General features: G+C 43.1%; 1 protein-coding gene across 1 annotated transcript in view; it reads right to left on the reverse strand.

The window, feature by feature from the left end:
• NIPAL3 (NIPA like domain containing 3) overlaps nt 1-19,876 on the reverse strand; it is a 53,298-nt gene that overhangs the window by 21,873 nt on the left and 11,549 nt on the right. The window contains exons 3-6 of the mRNA XM_041766573.1: nt 8,077-8,145; nt 6,206-6,377; nt 3,257-3,316; nt 811-956 (exon numbers count right to left, since the gene is read on the reverse strand). Of these exons, the coding sequence (XP_041622507.1) occupies nt 811-956; nt 3,257-3,316; nt 6,206-6,377; nt 8,077-8,145 (447 nt within the window). The remainder of the gene's footprint in view (nt 1-810; nt 957-3,256; nt 3,317-6,205; nt 6,378-8,076; nt 8,146-19,876) is intronic.

Below are 19,876 nucleotides of genomic sequence, written 5' to 3' on the forward strand. Positions count from 1 at the left end.
CAGACCATGGTGAAGGATGGTGGGCCCTGAAGCCAGCTTTGAATCCAGCTCTGCTCTCCTGGGGACTCTGGGCAGTCAGCCAACCTCTGTGAGCTTCAGTTGCCTCATCCATAAAACAGGGAGAAAAACATTTACCTTATAGAGTGGTTGGGAGAATCTGGGACGATATGTAAGAAAGTGTCTTGCACAGTGCCTGGCACGGAACAAGAATATGTAGCAGTAGCTGGATCAAATACTTTACGTGCTTCCTTGACCAGTTTATCTGTAGACCTAACATGGAACAGAACTGGGGCTGAAAGTCTAGGAGACTGTTTCCAGTGTCTCCTGTGTTTCTATCAGCTTCTATCAGCTGTGTGATACCGGAAAAAATAAATAACACATCTATGACTTTTTAAAATTTTAACTGTTTTTCTTACCATAAAAGTCTTACATGCTCACTGTAGAAATTTCAGATGATGCATAAAGACAAAGGTGGAATGAAAACTCAATCATAATTCCAGCTCCTAGAGACAACTATGGATGGGATTTCTATGTTTTCACCCAGTCCTTCAGGGTTACATCATATCTACATACCTGCAGTATCTCTAAAAACTATAATTATATTATTTATGCAGATTTAGACATTACTCAGAACATAAGTGAAAAAAGCATTTCCCCATGAACGAATACTTCCCACAAAGCATGGTCTTTAGTGCCGTGAAATATGTCCCAATTCTCTCAAATTCCCTACTGCTGGACACTCAGGTTCCCCAAGCCTACAACTTGATACTCCTTCCTGCTATCTCAGGCAGGACCAGTGGCTTCTCTTACCATGTACAAGAGAAAAGGCCAGCTCACGAGGTGCTTGGTGATGTTCTCACCCGTCATCTTCTCATGACTGTTAGGTGCGAATGTCACCAGCAAGTAGGTGCCCACAATGGCCAAACCGCAGCCAACGAAGGACAAGACGTAGCGCCCTGTGGGGGAAGGAGGGAGGCTATCACAGGCTCACTGCAGAAGTAGGCTTCAGGCCCGTATGTGTTTCTTTTTTCTTTCTTTTTTTTTTTTAAGACTTTATTTATATAGTTGACAGAGAGAAAGAGAGCACAAGCAGGGGGAGTAGCAGAAGGACAGGGCGAAGCAGGCTGCCCACTGAGCAGGAAGCCCAATGCAGGGCTCCATCCCTGAGATCATGACCTGAGCTGAAGGCAGATGCCCAACCAACTGAGCCACTCAGGAGGCACCCCCTGATCCCCTGGATGTGTTTTTAGGGCAACACATGATAATCTAATTTTTAAAGTGAAGAAAAACCCAAAATAGCAGGTCACCTCCCTTATTGTTATTTAAAAAAATAACATTTAATATTAAAAAATTTTAGTGAGATGTGGCATGTATACTAAAAAGTGCTCAATGAATTCTCACAAAGTGAACATATCCATGTAACCAGCACCCAGATCAAGAAAGGGAACGTTAGCAGGACCCCAACATCCTCACTTGTGCCCCTTTCCAGTCACTAGGCCGCAGCACCGGGGTATGACCCTGACTTCTACCAGCACTGACAGTTTGCCTGGTTTTGTACTTTCTCTAAGTGGACTCATACTGTATGGTTTCTTGCGTCTGTGTTCACCTATGTTTGTGAGTTTGTGAGATTCATCTGAATCCTGGCGTGGAGGGTAGGTGTCTCATGCCTGTATGGTGTGTGACACAATTTATCCATTCTGATGCTGATGGGTGTTTAAATACTCCCTGGAGTTATATCAAGTAAAGTTGCTATGAGCATCCTTGTGCATGTCATTTGGAAAACATACTATTTGAAATTCTGTTGGGTTATAAAACTTGGAGCAGGAATTCCTGGGTCAGGGGATACATGGGCGTTCAGCTTAGTAGTTACTATCAAATGGTTTTACAAACTGGTTGCACCAATTTCCACTCCCACTGGGAGTGTATCAGAGTAAGTCTGCCTTTTTCTTCTCCTTCATGGTAACCATTCTGCTACTGCACTGTGGTTTGAGTACATTTTATGGGGAAGGTTTGAAAGCCAGAATCACTTTATGGGCGGGGCACCTGGGTGGCTCAGTCAGTTAAGCATCTGCCTTAGGCTCAGGTTATGATCTCAGGGTCCTGGGATCAAGCCCTGCAACGGGCTCCCTGCGCAGTGGGGAGCCTGCTTCTCCCTTTCCTGTCCACTTGTGCTCTCTCTTGCTATCTCTTTCTCTCTTTCAAATAAATAAACAAAATCGTAAAAAAAAAAAAAAGTTACTGTCTGGGCAATATAAAAAAACCAAATATAATGAAACCTCACAAGCAAACCTTCAGAGCCTACCATGTACCTTATAAAAATGAGCTTATCATTTCCCATCTCCTAGTTAACCTAGCCCCAAGGGACCAGTCCAAATACTATTAATATTGTATTCCATAGACCTGTCAGACACTATTTGTGGGGCCAAAGCCCCAAGCCTAGCTACCCCTGTACTCCACCCTCTGCCATCAGGACTACTGCAAATCACTCTGAGTCTTTTGGTCTTGGCATCATATATTTGCTGAGCAGTAGGTCTGCTTTTTTCAGTGTAAGATTCTTTTCTCTTTTAGCCTCCTGGCCCCGTCTTGCTCTTATCCTATACCAATGATCAGAACAGTGGTTCCCAAACCTGGCTGTGTGAGCCAGTTCATCTGGCTGCATGCCTAAGTTGCATGTTCTAATCTAGGTTGTATAAGTAATAATGATAACTTCTGACCTCCATGTTTTTGTTTCCCATTTGCTTTAGAACTCATTTTAAGTAAAGAAAGTGCCTTTTATCAGGTCTCCTAAAATCCCAACAATAGATGCGCAATAAATATTGATGGAATGGAATGAAATAAATTCCCTTTTTCAGAAGTCTCACAGATGATCCTATTGTGTAACCAGGTTTGGGAAATACTGATTTAAAAACCCAGCTCTCAGAAGCCTGATGAGGGTGGAGTATAGAACACAGAGGGGAGCAGGAGACAGAGGATCTCTATATCGGGGTGAGCTGGGTTTTTTTTAAAGATTTTATTTATTTATTCTTGAGAGACATACAGAGAGAGGCAGAGACACAGGCAGAGGGAGAAGCAGGCTCCCCATGGGAAGCCCAATGTGGGACTTGATCCCAGGACCCTGGGAACACAACCTGAGCTGAAGGCAGACACTCAACCACTGAGCCACCCAGGCACCCCTAAATTGGGGTAAGCTCATTTTGTAATGAACGAATAGCACAAGCACAGAATTAAGAACAGGGGCTCAAATTGCTGAACTTACTCAGAAAGTCTTTAGGTTTCCATTTTTCTTTGATGAATATGATTCCTATGATGGCGCTAGCTATAAAAAAAAAAGAAAAGAAAAGAAAAATCACTAGGAAAAGAAAAGTGAGGCTGTCACCAGTTCAATGGAGTCCCTTTACCCAGGCAGGCCCGAGGGCTAACTCATTTGCTTTGTACCTAGGTACTTCCTAACCTCTCCCTCCTACTCCCCAAAACTCAGTCCTAGGCTCCTCTCTGAGCCTTCCTGAGGATTTCTGACAAGTCCAGGAGCCCTGGTGTCAAGTGCTTGCAGTGTGACAGCTATTTCTGGCACATCTACCCATCTAGGTGGATGCCGTTATTATTCCCATTTGAAAAACGGGACATTGGGGCTAGGAGAGGTGAAGGATCTACTTGGGACCATGCAGCTGGTAAGGACTGCCAGAGGCCAGGACTCTAGCTTCTTCCATTGCCATGACTATCTGACACTTTGCCCTGGCTCTTCTGTCTCCCTCTCAAACTTCCTGGTCACTGCCCTGGGGGATGGGGCTGGCAGTCACTGTGGACCGACCTGGAGGCCTATTTCAGCTCTGCCTCTTCCGGCTGTTTGTCCTCAGGTGTCACTACATGTGAGTCTCAGTCTGGATCCAGCTCAGGCCTGCTCGCTGCTGGTTAAATAGTCAGGAAACCGCTGTGGCATGAGAGTGGCCATGGCGACAGTCTTTATGGTCTTTACGCCATATAAATCAGAAACACTACAAATGAGGTCTTCCTTTTATCCTTTCCTACTTTTCTGCTCCTTTCTTCTTTTCCCGCTCCCTCCCTTCTCCCACCGCCTCATCCTCTTTTTCTTCTCCCATTTTTCTCCCGCTCTCTGAATGTTGATTCATCAGCACACCACTGAAAACACCTCCTTCTCTGGGTTATAAGGGCAATTAAATGAGATAATGCACGTCAATCATGTGTCACACAGTAACTGCTCCATAACTGAGCCATTATTATCATGAAAGTACCTGGAATAGTGACTGATAAGTAATAGGTACCTAACAAATGGTGGTTATTACTTGAATAATTATTTATTTTTAATAGTCTTTTTTTCCTGGGTGTCTGAAAAAGCTCTGAGGGTCCCTTAATTTCTAGTGGCTGATACCTGAGAACCCATCATTCAACTCCAGTCTCTTATTTTTAAGAATTTGATTATTTGAATTACTAAATTATTACAATTCAGAGGCAAATATTTAAAGCACTTAGTCCCTCGGTCACCTATTTCTCATTGTAAGGGGAGGTTCTTGTGACTTCTCCAAGGTCAGTGAACCTTGATACTTTCTCACTAATACACTAATACAACAATAAATCAGGCTAGAGAGGACAGCAAGTGAAGGCCGGGACTGGGGATGGCTACCTGCCTCAACTAAAGGCATTCAGATTATGTTGTATTTCTATTTATTTATTTATTTATTTATTTATTTATTTATTTATTTATTTATTATTTTTCTATCTATCTATCTATTTATTATTTTTTAAAGATTTTATTTATTTATTCATGAGACACACACACACACACACACACACACACACAGAGGCAGAGACACAGGCAGAGGGAGAAGCAGGCTCCATGCAGGGAGCCTGATGCGGAACTCGATCCTGGGTCTCCAGGATCACACCCTGGGCTGAAAGCAGCGCTAAACACTGAGCCACCTAGGCAGCCCTTTTTTTAAATTTAAAAAAAATTCTTCCTTTAAATTCATTTAGCTAACACATACTGTGTTGTTAGTTTCAGAGGCAAAATTTAGTGACTCATCAGTTGCATATAACGCCCAGTGTTCATCCCGTCACGTGCCCTCCTTCATGCCTGTCACCCAGTTACCTCTTTCCCCTGGACCCTCATCTTTCTGATCAGATCAGCTTTTAAAACAACACCATGTGGAAAACAACACGGTGTGTCTGAGGACCTCACTCATCTTTGTGGGCTGCCAGGGTACAAACCCTGGTCAAGAAAAAGACGGACTCTTTATAGGATCGGAAAAAGCAAATAGGTTTCCAGTTCTTTGCCAAGTCCTAGTAAGTGGTGAGACTGCTTGAATCTCTGAGAATTCTCACTCAGGGACACTCTGATTGATGATGTCTTCCATGGGCCCGGAAGGGGCGTGTGGTTGCTGTACACATCCGCGCCACAGAAGAGGTTCTCTGAACTCCAAGAGAAAACTACTACCCAAAATACCACTTTCCCCTTTAAAAGCAGGGAAGAGTTCAAGAGAGTGTGGGGCCTGCAAGCAAATGGAAGGAAACATTTCAACTCAAGTTCACTGTCCCCGCTCCTACGTTCACTAATCTATTAACATTTTTTATTTAAGAAGAGAAGATTTTTTTTTCCCTAATTCTACTTGATATGTGGAACATGGACATCAAAGCTCCTTTGACTTTTCATTGGTTCAAAAGTTCTAAGACACTGGTTCTGGGATTGCAGAAATCACAGAGAAATGGCAGGTAAGAACGTGAACAATGCTTTGGAGATGGAATCAGTTGATGTAAAAAGATCAGGAAATTAGCTGAATGGGCATCTGTTAGAGCTATAAGATGTCTGAACCCTATGAAAGCTTGGGTTATCTTGACATTGTTCAGATGAAAGGTGCAAGTTTATATCTTCCTTCCTCAGGAGAAATAGAAAGCAATTCTGATAGACTCTCTGAATCTTAAACAGATTAGGGAGACAGACCATCCTGTGCCTCAGCCCTGCCCCACTGTGCCCCTGTTTCCTCATCTGTAAAATGGGGATAATGACAGTATCACCCTCAAAAATGAGGATGAGAAGAATTAATATCTGCAAAGCATTGAGCACAGGGCCCGTGTATATGGACCCTTTCGAGGTATTAATGACATTACTAAGCAAAAGCTGCTTTGTCGAACTAGTATGGGGCTGGTAAGGCAGGAGGATCCCAGGGAGTGATGGCAGGGCGCCCGGTCTTACCTATCACGGAGACGGCACTGAGGGGCACAATCAGTGACAGCGGGGCGAAGGCGTAGGAGGCAAACACGCCCAGCTCCCCCAGCAGCATCAGGAACAGGCCCAGCCACCATGTTTTGGTCTTGAAATAGGCCCGGGGATCCTTGGAGCCTGCCAGGCGAATGTGGCAGTACTTCTAGAATCCGAGAAAGAAAGCAATTTGACCAGATAATTGGGTAAAAGATGCTATGATGTATGCATCCTAAATCTACACGCCCCAACCCCACATACACTTTTATTTGGGAAGATTTGTCAGGTTTTCTTCTGGGGTCCTGGTTCAGAGAAGAGGCAAGCAGTTGCCATCTCAATACTGGGTTGTCACTCTAAGGACAGCAGTTCTCAAACTGGCGCTGGGAAGCCTCAGAAACTCCCCAGGAAGCTGTGGAAAAAATACAGGTCTCCATCTCAGGGGAGGTGTGGGAGAGGCCTGGAGATGTGCATTTCTAGTGCAAAGCACAGAAGCATGCAGTCTGGAGTGGGAGCCGGGGTCTAGGATGCCCATGTTCACCCGGCTTCAGGTTAAGTGTCTCCCTCTAACTGCAATGCCTCCGAGACCCCATGCTGGAGGAGCTGGGAGCTCCGCTGGGCTGCCCAGGGTATTAGTGGACCCTGCCCTCCCTCAGGTGGATACTCGGCCCAAGTATGGCCAATAGATTTTGTTCTGGAAATGTGCCCTTGGGACACAAAAAATGGGGTGGTGACCAAGGAGAGCAAGGCAGTCATGTTGGCTTAGAGAACCACAGCTGCCATTTGGGAGGGAACATGATGAAGGCTGCAGGGAAGCAGATGCAGAAGCAGAGACACCAGTCGTAGAAAGAAGAGCATGAACCAGACAAGTGGCCAAGAGACCATGTGGCCTCAGAAACACACAGGACCACTCTGGCACATGTGCGTGCGAGGGAGCCGAGATGTACCAGGTACCCATGTATGTTCATGTCTCTGATCCAGGGAGGGAGAGCACTTTATCACAACTAGAAACGGAATAGTACCAGTAGAGAGGAGGTGGCCAGGGTGCTGGAGGACTTATCCTGTCTGCAGGTGTCAAGTCTCTGTCTGGGTGTCCCAGAGTGGTCCCTGAGACAGGACTTGGGAGGAGGCAGTTGATTTGGGAGGTGATTCCAGGAGGCACAGTAAGGGGGTGGGAAAGTGAGCCAGAGAAGGGAGGGTGCACTAGTCAGGGAGTCAGTGCCCTGGGCAATGGGGCTCATCCCACTGGGGACCCTCTGGGAAACCCCTGAACTCAGCTCAGAACCAAGCTACCAGAGGCTGGAAGCCTGGGGCATTTATCCATTGGCTCCCTTCCCCCTCTGGCTGAAAGCTGCCCCAGGGGCTTTAATCACGAGGGCTGCTACCCAATTCACACCCAGAGCTTCCCAGTTACACCTATATACCAGGTGAGGCAGTTCCCGAGGTGCCCCGAGGAGCTCCTCAGTCTATCAGCTTGCTCCAAACCACAGCTGCTTGCCAGCTCAGACAAGCCAGTGGGCTCAGCTGCTCCAGGGCACCCCAGGGACTTCTAAGGGACGGAGAGGGCTGTCATCTGACTTGACAGGTGATGGGGGGATGACGTGAGGGTAAAGAATCAAGAAAGATTCTGGAACATCACACAAGGTACTGTCCTAGGGCGCAGCCCAGGAGTGGAGGAAGCAACATCCCACAGAAGGGGACAGCTGGGGACTGCACCAGACTCCCGGCTGATTGGCTGTGTCTCTGCCCCCAGACGGACAGCACTGGCCACCGTGCCCGCAGGTGGATGATGCTGGCCACCGTGCCCGCAGACAGACGGTGCTGGCCACCGAGCCCCCAGATGGACAGTGCTAGCAACTAAGACTTACCTGCAGGTTAAGTGCAATGCTGACCACAAGGTGCCCGAAAATTGCCAAAAGGGCGCCGATCAAGTTTTCCTGTAAAGAAAGTTCAGAGGAGCAGATTTGAGCTGAGTCTAAGCTAAAGGGCCCCGGAGGCACAGATGAAGCCCCACAGTTTGCTGTCCCAAAACAAAACCAGAGAAACATCCACCACAAAGCACACCCCAGACCTCCTCTTGGAGTTTTACTACCCAAGGTCAATGCTAGTTTACAAAACACTGCCCTGAGCTGGACACTTCCAGAAGGCACTGTCCTTTGTCCCACTAGTCACGTGATGAAGCCCAAACCTGCCCTGCTCTACCTTACTGCACAGACTCACTGCAGCCCTGTACAGGCAAGCAACATTCAGAAATCAGAATTTACAAAAGAAAACACAGGTGGGGATACTATTGGCTATTTTAATCAATGGAGTCTTCATGTTCCTATGAAGGGAAGGGTTCTCAATGAGACTCTTTAAACTGGCTAATTTGCTTAGGCTATTTTTAATTATTTCATTTAATAAACATTTAATTTCCGTCACCTTAAAAATAAGATTCAGATTCTTTAGCATGGCATCTTATTTTAACTTTAAAAGACAATTCTCAAACATATATTCATTGTACAATAATTAGGAAATATGAAGAAATGACAGAAAGGATGACAGTCACCACAAAATAGAAAAGCCACCTGTAATTCTAAAACTCAGAGCTAACTACTACAAACATTTTGTTCCTATAAATTTTTTTCTTGTTCTTGTAAAACCAATTTCTGTCCATAAATTCAGATATGAATGACGATGTGTTTATTTTATAAGAGAGAGATTATAATCTGTTTTATAACGTGTTCTTTTACTTAAGATACTATAAACACATTCCCCCATCAGGCATATTTAATTCATTTTTTAAAAAGATTTTATTTGAGAGAGAGCGAGAGCAAGAAAGCAGGAGTTGCAGGGGACGGGAGCAGGGAGCTTAACTGGAGACTTGATCCCAGGACCCTGAGATCAGGACCTGAGTTGAAGTCAGACCCTTAACTGGCTGAGCCACCCAGCGCCCCAATCCATCATTTTTAATAAATACCAAATAACTCCTCATTTGGATGTGCCATATTTTATATCATTGCTTCTCCATTATTGGATACTCAGGCTGTTTCTTTTTTTTAAAACACCGTTGTGATCGAATATTCAAGTACATGCATTTTTGTGCATTTATGAGGATTATTCCCTTGGGATAAATTCTTAGAAGGAGGACTTCTGGGTCAAAGAGCACTTGCCTCAGCATTTAAACCACATTATACTATGTCCCCCCCCCACACACACACACCCTCCAGCGTTACTTCACCATGAAACACCAAAGAATGTTCTATCTTAGCCAAATATGAATCTTCCCTGCCCAGGATTGGCCTTTTACAACTCCTGCTTTATTCAATGGGCAGCCCCGGTGGCTTAGCGGTTTAGCGCCGCCTTCAGCCCAGGGCATGATCCTAGAGACCCGGGATCGAGTCCTGTGTGGGGCCCCCCAAGTGGAGCCTGCTTCTCCCTCTGCCTGTGTCTCTGCCTCTCTCTCTGTGTCACTCATGAATAAATAAATAAAATCTTAAAAAAAAAAAAAAAAAAGAGCTTCCTCCCGCCCAGCCACCCTCCCTGTGAAAGCTGCCAGTTCTTCAAGGCCTGGGCTGGGTGCTAGATCAAGAGTGAACAAGACAAACATGGTCTTGCAGTCCACCCAGAAGACAGGTCATTAGCACACAGTAAGGCAGGAAGCCAACCCTCTGTCCCCTCTTCCCTCTCCCCTGGAATGTTGAGGGCCTAGACAGCTAAGAAGGTAGTGGGCTGTGGGTGAGGGTAGGAGGAGGGAGTGGGTGTCTGCTGATGGAAACCACCATGGCTGTCCTTGACTTTGCCCCAGCAAGGTTCAGTGTTGCAGAATAAAGGAAGGACGTTGAGCCGGGTTCTAATTCCAGCTCTGCTGCTTCGTCACTGCATGACCTTGGATGAGTTTCTTCCCCTCATCAGATGTGTGTGTCCTTGTCTGGAAAATGTAAATACTGGCCCACATTACCTCCAAGGGACCCGCCAGCCCCCACTGAAGCCCCTGGTTAGAGCCAGACTGCCAATAGAAGCCAACTAAAGGACCAGGCCAGACAGGAAACTGACTTTTGTTCATTTCACTTTATAAAAACAATTCAACACTGGGGGCATCCGAGGGACCCAAGGAAACTGGCTTCTACTTCTTCCCAAGATGGCTCTCATAGCCCGAGTTGCACTTCCTTGGTCCTTCTCCATCTCTTTATGTGTTTTTGTTGTGTCTCTTCTCAGACTGAATTAAGCAGAAACCATGTCCTTCCTGTAGGCTCACGGGATCTCAGAGCTGAAAGGGTAGTTAAATAAGTTTGGGAAACACTGGATCCTCAGTCCACTGCTTGGAGGCCCATAATGCACTGACAAGTTAGGGGCTCTCACAGGCAGGTCCCTCTTGGCCACCCCAGGTGTCCCAAACCTACGTGGCTCTAGAACTCTTAGTCTGCAGACATCTGTGATGCTCACCCCATCATGTTCCTTTTCTTCTGGCAAAAGCATCCTGATTTTGCTGTGGAGCACTTCTCCTTGCCCCTAATTCCCCCTTGTACAGTCTTGTTGGGACTGTTTTTCTGAGTGTTCCATCCTCCCCTGGACCATGATGGGCCTATGACCCAAACTTGACCCAAGCCAAGCAGGTCAGAAACTCTCTCTGGGGTCCAAATCTTTTTCTTTTTTTTTTTTTTTTTTTAAATTTTCTTTCTTTCTTTCTTTCTTTTTTTTTTTTTAAAGAGAGAGAGTGTGTGAATTGAGGCAGGCAGGGGCAGAAGGAGAGGGAGAGAAAGAGAATCTTAAGGAGGCTCCACACTCAGTGCTCAGCATGGAGCCAAATATGAGGCTTGAGCTCACAATCCTGAGATTATGACCTGAGCTGAAATTAAGAGTCCGATGCTTCACCAACTGAGCCACCCAGGTACCCCTCTGAGGTCTCAATCTTGAATAGAGAACTATGAAGGCTGAAAGAAGTCTAGGGTCATTGCTGCCCAAGGCCAGGCCTAGGCAAGTCAGGCCCTTGGAACCATCTTGGAACCATCTTGGTACCCGTGACTTCTAGAAGCTCACAGAAGTGGAATCATGCAATGTTTGTCTGTCTGTGACTGGCTTACTGTCTTAGTCAGTTTGGGCTGATCTAACAAATACCACAGACTGGGTGGCTTAAACAGTAAACATTCATTTCTCACAGTTCTAGAGGGTGGGAAGTCCAAGATCAAGGTTTTGCCTGATTCTGTTCCTGCTTAGAGTTTTTTCTTGGTTTACAGATGGACACCTTTTCAGTGTATCCTCACATGTCAGACAGAGATTATCCCCCTCTTGTATCCCTTCTTATAAGGGCACTGATCTCAGTCAGGAGGGCTCGTGACCCTTCATGACCTAATGATCTCCCAAAGGCCCTACTTCCAAAACGTTATGTTGGGGATTAGGGCTTTAACATATAAATGGGGGGTGATGCTGACAAACATTTAGCTCATAGCACTTACTTTACTTAGCATTATGTCTTCAAGGTTTATCCATGTTGTCACATATTGCCAGATGTCTTTCTTTTACAAAGATGCATAATATTCCACTGTAGTATACGTCAACCTATCCTTTTATCATTCATCTATCAATGGACATTTAGGTTATTTCTATCTCTTGACTATTGTGAATAGTACTGCAATCAATAGTGAAGTGCTGTTATCTTTTTTAGATCCTGATTTCAATTCTTTTGGATCCTGTCCAGAGTCTTGACCTGTCAAATTATGAGCAGTAATATAGTTTCTGTTTTTAAATTTAGGTCTTCAGGTGGTTTGTTACACAGCAATTGTTACACAGCAATAGCTAACTGATACATTTCCTTAATAAACCAGGGTTGCTTAATGATCCAGCAATTTTTGACTGGGACTCAAGACCTGATTCTATCCCAGATATTCACTAATAGGTGACCTTCATCTTCCATCTGATTCAAGTGTGTATGATTCTACTACTCGATTCCGCCAACACCTTTCTTTGCCCAGCTAAGGTATTTTAATGTCTTCCCATTTTAATGCCTGCCTCTCTAAATGTACTTTAAGGCCATTCTATAAACCTAACATACCTTTATTTAATCCATCATTACACTTTTTTTTATTGAGGTAAAAATTCACAAATCATAAAATTTACCATTTTTACCTCCTTAAAGTATTCCATTCAGTGGTTTTTGGTATATTCACAATGTTATGAGGGATGTCATTGAAAAAGTGGTGGAATAGAGAATTTTAGGAACCCATCCCTTCAGAAAAACAACTAATAAACTGGCAAAACCCATCAGAATCACATTTTTATATAACTCTGGAATCTAGCCAAAAATGTATAACAATCAGAGGAAGGCAAGGTGAAGAAAGAAGCTATTGCTTTATGGTATGAAAGCACTGTGGGGGATCCCTGGGTGGCGCAGAGGTTTAGCGCCTGCCTTTGGCCCAGGGCGCGGTCCTAGAGACCCGGAATCGAATCCCACGTCAGGCTCCCAGTGCATGAAGCCTGCTTCTCCCTCTGCCTGTGTCTCTGCCTCTCTCTCTCTCTCTCTGTGCGACTATCATAAATAAAAAAAAAAAAAGAAAAAAGAAAAAAAAAGGAAAAGAAAGAAAGCACTGCGGCATTTTAAATTGCCTGTCTCCCATCCGTTACACCCCAGAATTCTGGCAGCCACAAGGACACAGAGAGAGCAATACATGAAACGTATTTTTTAAAATCTGTATTTATGGTTCTGACCTGTCTGGTGACCCCTGATGGATTGGCACAGGGCTCGTCTTTGTTTTGTTTGATGTGAAGGGATACCAGGGCTGGGGTCAGCTTCCCAAGCTGTTTATGGTCAACACCTTTAAAGGTACAAGTATTGGCTGTGTAATAGTTTGGGGCAAGGGACAGTACTCAGAATGAGCAATAGACAGAAGGAAAAGCTGGGTCAGGAAGAGTCTGGGAAAGGAGATACATAGAGGATAAGAGCTTTCTTAAGTCTCCACACATACTGAGGAATTGAAAAGGCCAGGCCATCTGGGTCGGATGCGTGCTTCAAAAACACTAGGCTTCATCTGTGGCTGGCCTTCAGGCTGGGTGCAAGCAGGAAGCAAAGGCTAAGGCAGAGTGAGTGGCAAATGGCTTGGCTAAGCATTGGAAGGCCCCAACACACAGCCAATCTGCAAAGACTTGGAGAATCTTGGGAGGATCTTTCTCTTTTTTTCTTTTTTTGGCCCTAGGTAGTTAAGGAAACTGTCAAAACACAAGCTGATCACCTAACAGGAACAGATTTCATCAGTCTGCATACAACAGAGGACACAGACTTTACAAAAAGAGTTTAGAAAAATCACAAAACAAGAAACACTAACAAACCACAACAAGCAACAACAAATGGGGTGCAGATCTGTTTTCTACAGTTGCAACATATTTAAAATGACCAGTTCTCATCAGTGTTATACACACCATTCTCCAAATCCGGAGCATTTCCGCTCTCCCAAAAAAGAAACTGCAAACCCATTAGCAGTCCCTCTCCACTCCCCATCACCCTGGCCCCTGACAAACACTAATCTGCTTCCTGTCTCTTTGGATTTGCTTGTTCTGGACAGTTCATATAAATGGAACCCTACAATATGTGGTCTTTGTGTCTGTTTTTTTTTTTTTTTTTTTTACCAAGCGTAACATTTTTAAGGTTCATACGTAATAATATGTACTAGTACTTCATTCCTTTTTATGGCCAAATAATACTCCACTATATGGATATAACACATTTCATTTATCCATTCACCAGGTACATTTGAGTGATCTCCACTTTCTATCATAAATAATGTTAACATGCTTATACAAGTTTTCATACAAATACGTTATTTTTGATTCTCTTGGGTATCTTTAGTGTCTAACTTTTTGGGGGGAATTGTCAAACTATTTTCCATAGTGGCTGTACCTGTTTACTGTCCCACCTATGGAGGATTCCAATTTCTTCACATCCTTGCCAACACTTGTTATTTTCCTTTTCATTTATTTTTTAAAATAAATGTGTTTATTTTAAAGAGAGATAGAGGGTGCACATGAGGGGAAGAGGGACAGAGGGAGAGAATCTCAAACAGACTCCTTGCTGAATGCAGAGCTTGACACGGGGCTCCATCTCACAACCCTGAGATCACGACCTGAGCAGAAACCAAGAGTCAGATGCTCAACTGACTGTGGCACCCAGGTACCCCATTATTTTCCTTTAAAAAATTAATGATAGGGCAGCCCGGGTGGCTCAGCAGTTTAGCGCTGCCTTCAGCTCAGGGCGTGATCCTGGAGCCCCGGGATCGAGTCCCATGTCGGGCTCCCTGCATGGAGCCTGCTTCTCCTTCTGCCTGTGTCTCTATGTCTGTGTGTGTGTGTGTGTGTGTGTGTGTGTGTGTGTGTGTGTGTATCATAAATAAAAATAAAATCTTAAAAAAAAAGATTTAAAAAATTAATGACAGCTACCCTAGTGGATATGAAGAAATATCTAATTATGGCTTTGATAATGCAGTTCCCTAATGACCAATGATGTTGAGCATCTTTCCATGGGCTTACTACCAATTTTCCTTCTTTGGAGAAATATTTATTCAAAATTTTTGTCTATTTTTAAAAATTAAGGGAAGATTCACATATAATAAACACTGAGCATTAGCCATCTTAAAGAGTACAAGTCAGGGGCATTTAGTACACTCACAATGTTGTACAACCTTCTGCACATTCAAAAAATTTTGAGTTGTAAGAGTTCTTTACATATTTGGATACCAAACTTTTGCCAGATATGATTGGCAAGTATTTTCTTTTATTCTGTGGGTCATATTTTTATTCCAGATAAAGTGCTTTGATGTACATAAATTTTAATATTGATAAAGTTTATTTATTTTTTCTTTTGTTGCTATGCTTTTGGTGTCATAAGCCAGTTTTTTCTAAATAAAAAAAAAAAGGAAAAAAAACCTGTTGCCTAATCTAAGTTCACAAACGTGTTTTTTTTTTTTTTTTAAAGATTTTATTTATTCATGAGAGACACAGAAGGAGAGAGACGCAGAGACACAGGCGTTTATACAGGCATACCTTGTTTCATTGTGCTTTTCTTTACTGCACTTTGCAGATATTGTGTGTTTTATAAATTGAAGGTTTGTGTTAATTTTGCTTCAAAGTCCATCAGCGTTATTTTTCCAACAGCGTTTGCTTACTTTGTGTCTGTGACATATTTTGTTGTTGTTTTTAAATATTTTATTAATTTGAGAGAGAGGGACACCTGGGTGGTTCAGTGGTTGAGTGTCTGCCTTCGGCTCAGAGCGTGATCCTGGGATCCAGATGGGTGTCCTGCATCGGGCTCCCTACAGGGAGCCTGCTTCTCCTCTGCCTGTGTCTCCACCTCTCTCTTTGTGTCTCTCATGAATAAATAAATACTTAAAAAATTTTGAGAGGAAAAAAAAATTTGAGAGAGAGAGAGAGAGAGAGAGAGAGAGAAAGCACAAGCAGGGGGAGTGGCAGAAGGAGAAGGCGAAGCAGGCCCCCCCACTGAGCAGGGAGCTAGACATGGAGCTCTATCCCAGGATCACGACCTGAGCCAAAAGCAGATGCTTCACTGACTGAGCCACCCAGGTACCCCTCTGTGTCATATTTTGTAATTCTTACAATATTTCAAGTATTTTCACTATTATTATATTTGGTATGGTAATCTATAAACAGTGATCTCTGATGTTACGACTGTAATTGTTCTGGGGTGCCATAAATCATGCCCATATAAGACAGTGGCTTTAATCAATAAGTGCTTTGTGTGTTCTGGTCGCTTTGCCAATAGGCTATTGCCTGTCTCCCTTCCTGTTCTGGGGCCTCCCTATGTCCTGAGACACAATAGTGAAATTAGGCCAATTAATAAGCCTACAAAGGCCTCTAAGTGTTCAAGCAAAAGGAAGAGCCAAATGTCTCTCACTTTATTTATTTATTTATTTATTTTTTTGTCTCTCACTTTAAATCAAAAGTTAGAAATGATTGAAGCACCTGGCTGGTTCAGTTGGCAAATCATGCAACTCATGATCTCAGGGCTATAGGTTCAAGCCCCACATTGCAGGGTGTAAGAGATTACTTAATTTTTTTTTTTAAAATATTAAAAAACAAAAACTAGAAATGATTAAGCTCAGTGAGGAAGGCATATTCAAAAGCTAGATGGGCTGAAAGTTAGACTCCCTGTGCCAAACAGTTAGCCAAGTTGTGAATGGAAAATAAAAGTTCTTGAAGGAAATTAAAAGTGTGTATTCAGGGACGCCTGGGTGGCTCAGCAGTTGAGTGCCTGCCTTTGGCCCAGGGCAGGATTCTGGAGTCCCAGGATCGAGTCCCACATCGGGCTCCCTGCATGGAGCTTGCTTCTCCCTCTGCCTATGCCTCTGCCCCCCTTTCTCTGTGTCTCTCATGAATAAATAAAAATATTTTTTTAAAAAGTGTGTGTTCAGTGAACGCACAAATTATAATAAAGCAAAACAGCTTCATTGCTGATACAGAGAAAGTTTGAGTGGTCTGGATAGGAGATCAAACCAGCCACAGAATTCCTTAAGCCAGAGCCTAATTCACAGCAAGGCCCTCATTCTCTTCAATTCTATGGAGTGAGGGGAAGATGCTGCAGAAGAAGTCGAAGGCTAGCAGAGGATGGCTCATGAGGTTTAAGGAAAGAAGCCATCTCCATAAAATAAAAGGGTGAGGTGAAGAAGTGCTAATGTAGAAGCTGTAGCAAGTTATCCAGAAAATCTAGCTAAGATAATTGACAAAGGTGGCTAATTAAACAACAGATTTTCAATGTAGACCAAACTGCCTTCTATTGGAAGATGCCATCGAGAAGTTTCATAGCTGGAGAGGAGAAGTCAATGCCAAATGACAGGGGCACCTGGGTGGCTCAGTATCTGACTCTTGATCTTGGGTCAGGTCTCCATCTCAGGGTTGTGGGTTTAGGCCCCACATTGTGCTCCACACTGGGCATAGAGCCTACTTAAAAAAAACAAAAACAAAAAAAACACAGGTTGACTGTCTTATTAGGGGTCAATGCAGCTGGTGACTTTAAGCTGATGCCAATGTTCATTTGCCATTCCAAATATCCTAGGGCCCTTAAGAATTATGCTAAATTTATTCTGCCTATGTTATATAAATATAGCAACAGAGCCTTGATGAGAGCACATCTGTTGACAACATGGTTTACAAAATATTTTAAGCTCACTGTTGAAACTTACTGCCCAGAAAAAAAGGTTTCTTTTGAAACATTACTGCTCACTGGCAATGTGCCTTGTCACCCAAGAGCTCCGATGGAGATGTACATCAAGATTAATGTTGTCTTCCTGCCTGCTAACACATCATCCATTCTGCATCCCATGGATCAAGAAGTGATTTCAACTTTCAAATCTCATTATTTAAGAAATACATTTCTTGGGGTGCCTGGGTGGCTCAGTAGGTTGGGCATCCAATTCTTTTTTTTTTTTTTTTTTTGGCATCCAACTCTTGATTTCAGCTCAGGTCATGATCTCAAGGTTGTGAGATGGAGCCCCACATGGGGCTCTGCACTTAGCATGGAGTCTGCTTGTCCATCTTCTGCTCTGCTCCCTGCTCTCTAAAATAAATAAAATCTTAAAAAAAGAAATCCATATCTTAAGGCTATAGCTATCATAGAGGGTGATTTCTCTATGGATATGAGCAAAGTAAATTGAAAACCTTCAGGATTGGATTCACCATTCTAGACACCAGGAAGAACATTTGTGATTCATGGGAAGGTCAAAATATTAACACTCACAAGAGTTTAGAAAAAGTTGATTCCAACCCTCATGGATGACTGTGAGTGGTTCAAGACTTCAATGGGGGAAGTAGCTGCAGATTTGTTAACAGCAAAGGAACTAGAGTGAGAAGTGCAGCCTGAAGATGGTACTGCATTTGCTGCAATCTCAGGATGAAACCTGAACAGATAAAAGGTGCTTCTTAGTATTTTTAAAAAGATTTTATTTATTTATTTTAGAAAGAGAGTAAGAGACCATGAATGTGAGCAGAGGCCAGGGTGGGGTGTGGTTTGCAGAGGAAGAAGGAGAATCTGAAACAGATCTCACACTGAGTACAGAGCCTAATGCATGGCTCAATCCTATGACCCTGAGATCATGACCCAAGCTGAAATCAAGAGTTGGCTGCTCAACCAACTGAACACCCAGATGCACTGAGAGGTGCTTCTTATAGACAAGCAAAGAAAGTGATGGATGTAATCTACTCCTGGAGAAGATGCTGTGAAGATTGTTGAAATGAAGCAAATGACTTGGATTATTACATAAACTTGGTTGCTAAAGCAGTAGCAGGGTTTGAGAGGATTGACTCCAATTTTGAAAGAAGTTCTGTGGGTAAAATGCTTTCAAATAGCATCACACACTACAGAGAAATTGTTTGTGAAAGGAAGAGTCAGTGTAGCAAACTTCATTATTGTCCTATTTTAAGAAACTGCCATAGCCATTTCAATCTTTGGCATTCATCATCCTGATCAGTCAGCAGCTATCAACATGGAGACAAGACACTTCACCAGCAAAAAGACCGTGACATGCTGAAGCTCAGATAATGATAAGCATTTAAAGTATTTGTATTTTTATTTATTTTCTGTAAAGATTTATTTATTTACTTAAGAGAGAGAAAGAGTATGCACGAGTAGGGGAAGGATCAGAGGGAGGGGGCAAGAATCTCAAGCAGATTCCTTGCTGGGCATGGAGCCCAATGTGGGGCTTGATCCCAGGACCCCAAGACCATGACCTGAGCTGAAGCCAAGAGTTAGCTGCTTAACTGACTGAGCCACTCAGGTTTTATTCCTATACATTGTTTTATTCCTTTGCCAATCTTCTGCTAGTATGGTACTGAAGTCTCCAATGAGAACTGCTGAACTGCCTATTTCTTCTTTCCATTCTGTCAATTTTTGCTTCATGTATTTTGGTGCATATATATTTTATTATTGTTATATCTTCTTGATACAATTGACTTTTACCATTACATAATGTCCTTCTTTGTCACTCAGAACAATTTTCATCTTAAATTCTATTTTGTCTAATGTTAGTATAACCAGTCCAACTCTTTTGGTTACTGCTTGCATAGGATATCTTTTCCCATCCTTTTACTTTCAACTTCATTTTTGTCTTCTTTTTTTTTTTTTAAGTAGTCTCCAATTGGGGCTTGAACTCATGACCCTGAAATCAAGACATGAGCTGCGATCAAGAATTGGATGCTTACCCAATTGAGCTGTTCAGGCATCCCCCTCATTTTTATCTTTGAATATAAAGTGAATGTCTTATAAATAGCATATACTTGTATTATGTTTCTTTTTTTTTTGTATTATGTTTCTTTAAAAAAATCTATTCTGTCAATCTCTTCCCTTTAATTAGAGAGTTTAAGTCATTTACATTTAATGTAATTACTGATAAGGAAGGATTTCTGCTATTTTGTTTTCTACATGTCATGTCTTTCTTTTTTTGTTCCTGTTTCTCCATTACTGCTTAATTTTGTGTTAAATAGATATATTTTCTAGTATACCATAAAAAAAAAAGATTCTACTTATTTATTTGAAAGAGAGCATACACATGAGCCAGGAGAGAGGCAAAGGGAGAGAATCTTCAAGCAGACTCCCTGCTGAGCACAGAGCCCAGTGCTGGACTCAATCTCTTGACCCATGAGATCATGACCTGAGCTGAAACCAAGAGTTAGACACTCAACCGAGTCACTCAG

The sequence above is a fragment of the Vulpes lagopus genome, chromosome 8 (assembly GCF_018345385.1).
Source record: "Vulpes lagopus strain Blue_001 chromosome 8, ASM1834538v1, whole genome shotgun sequence".
NCBI classification, from domain to species: domain Eukaryota; kingdom Metazoa; phylum Chordata; class Mammalia; order Carnivora; family Canidae; genus Vulpes; species Vulpes lagopus.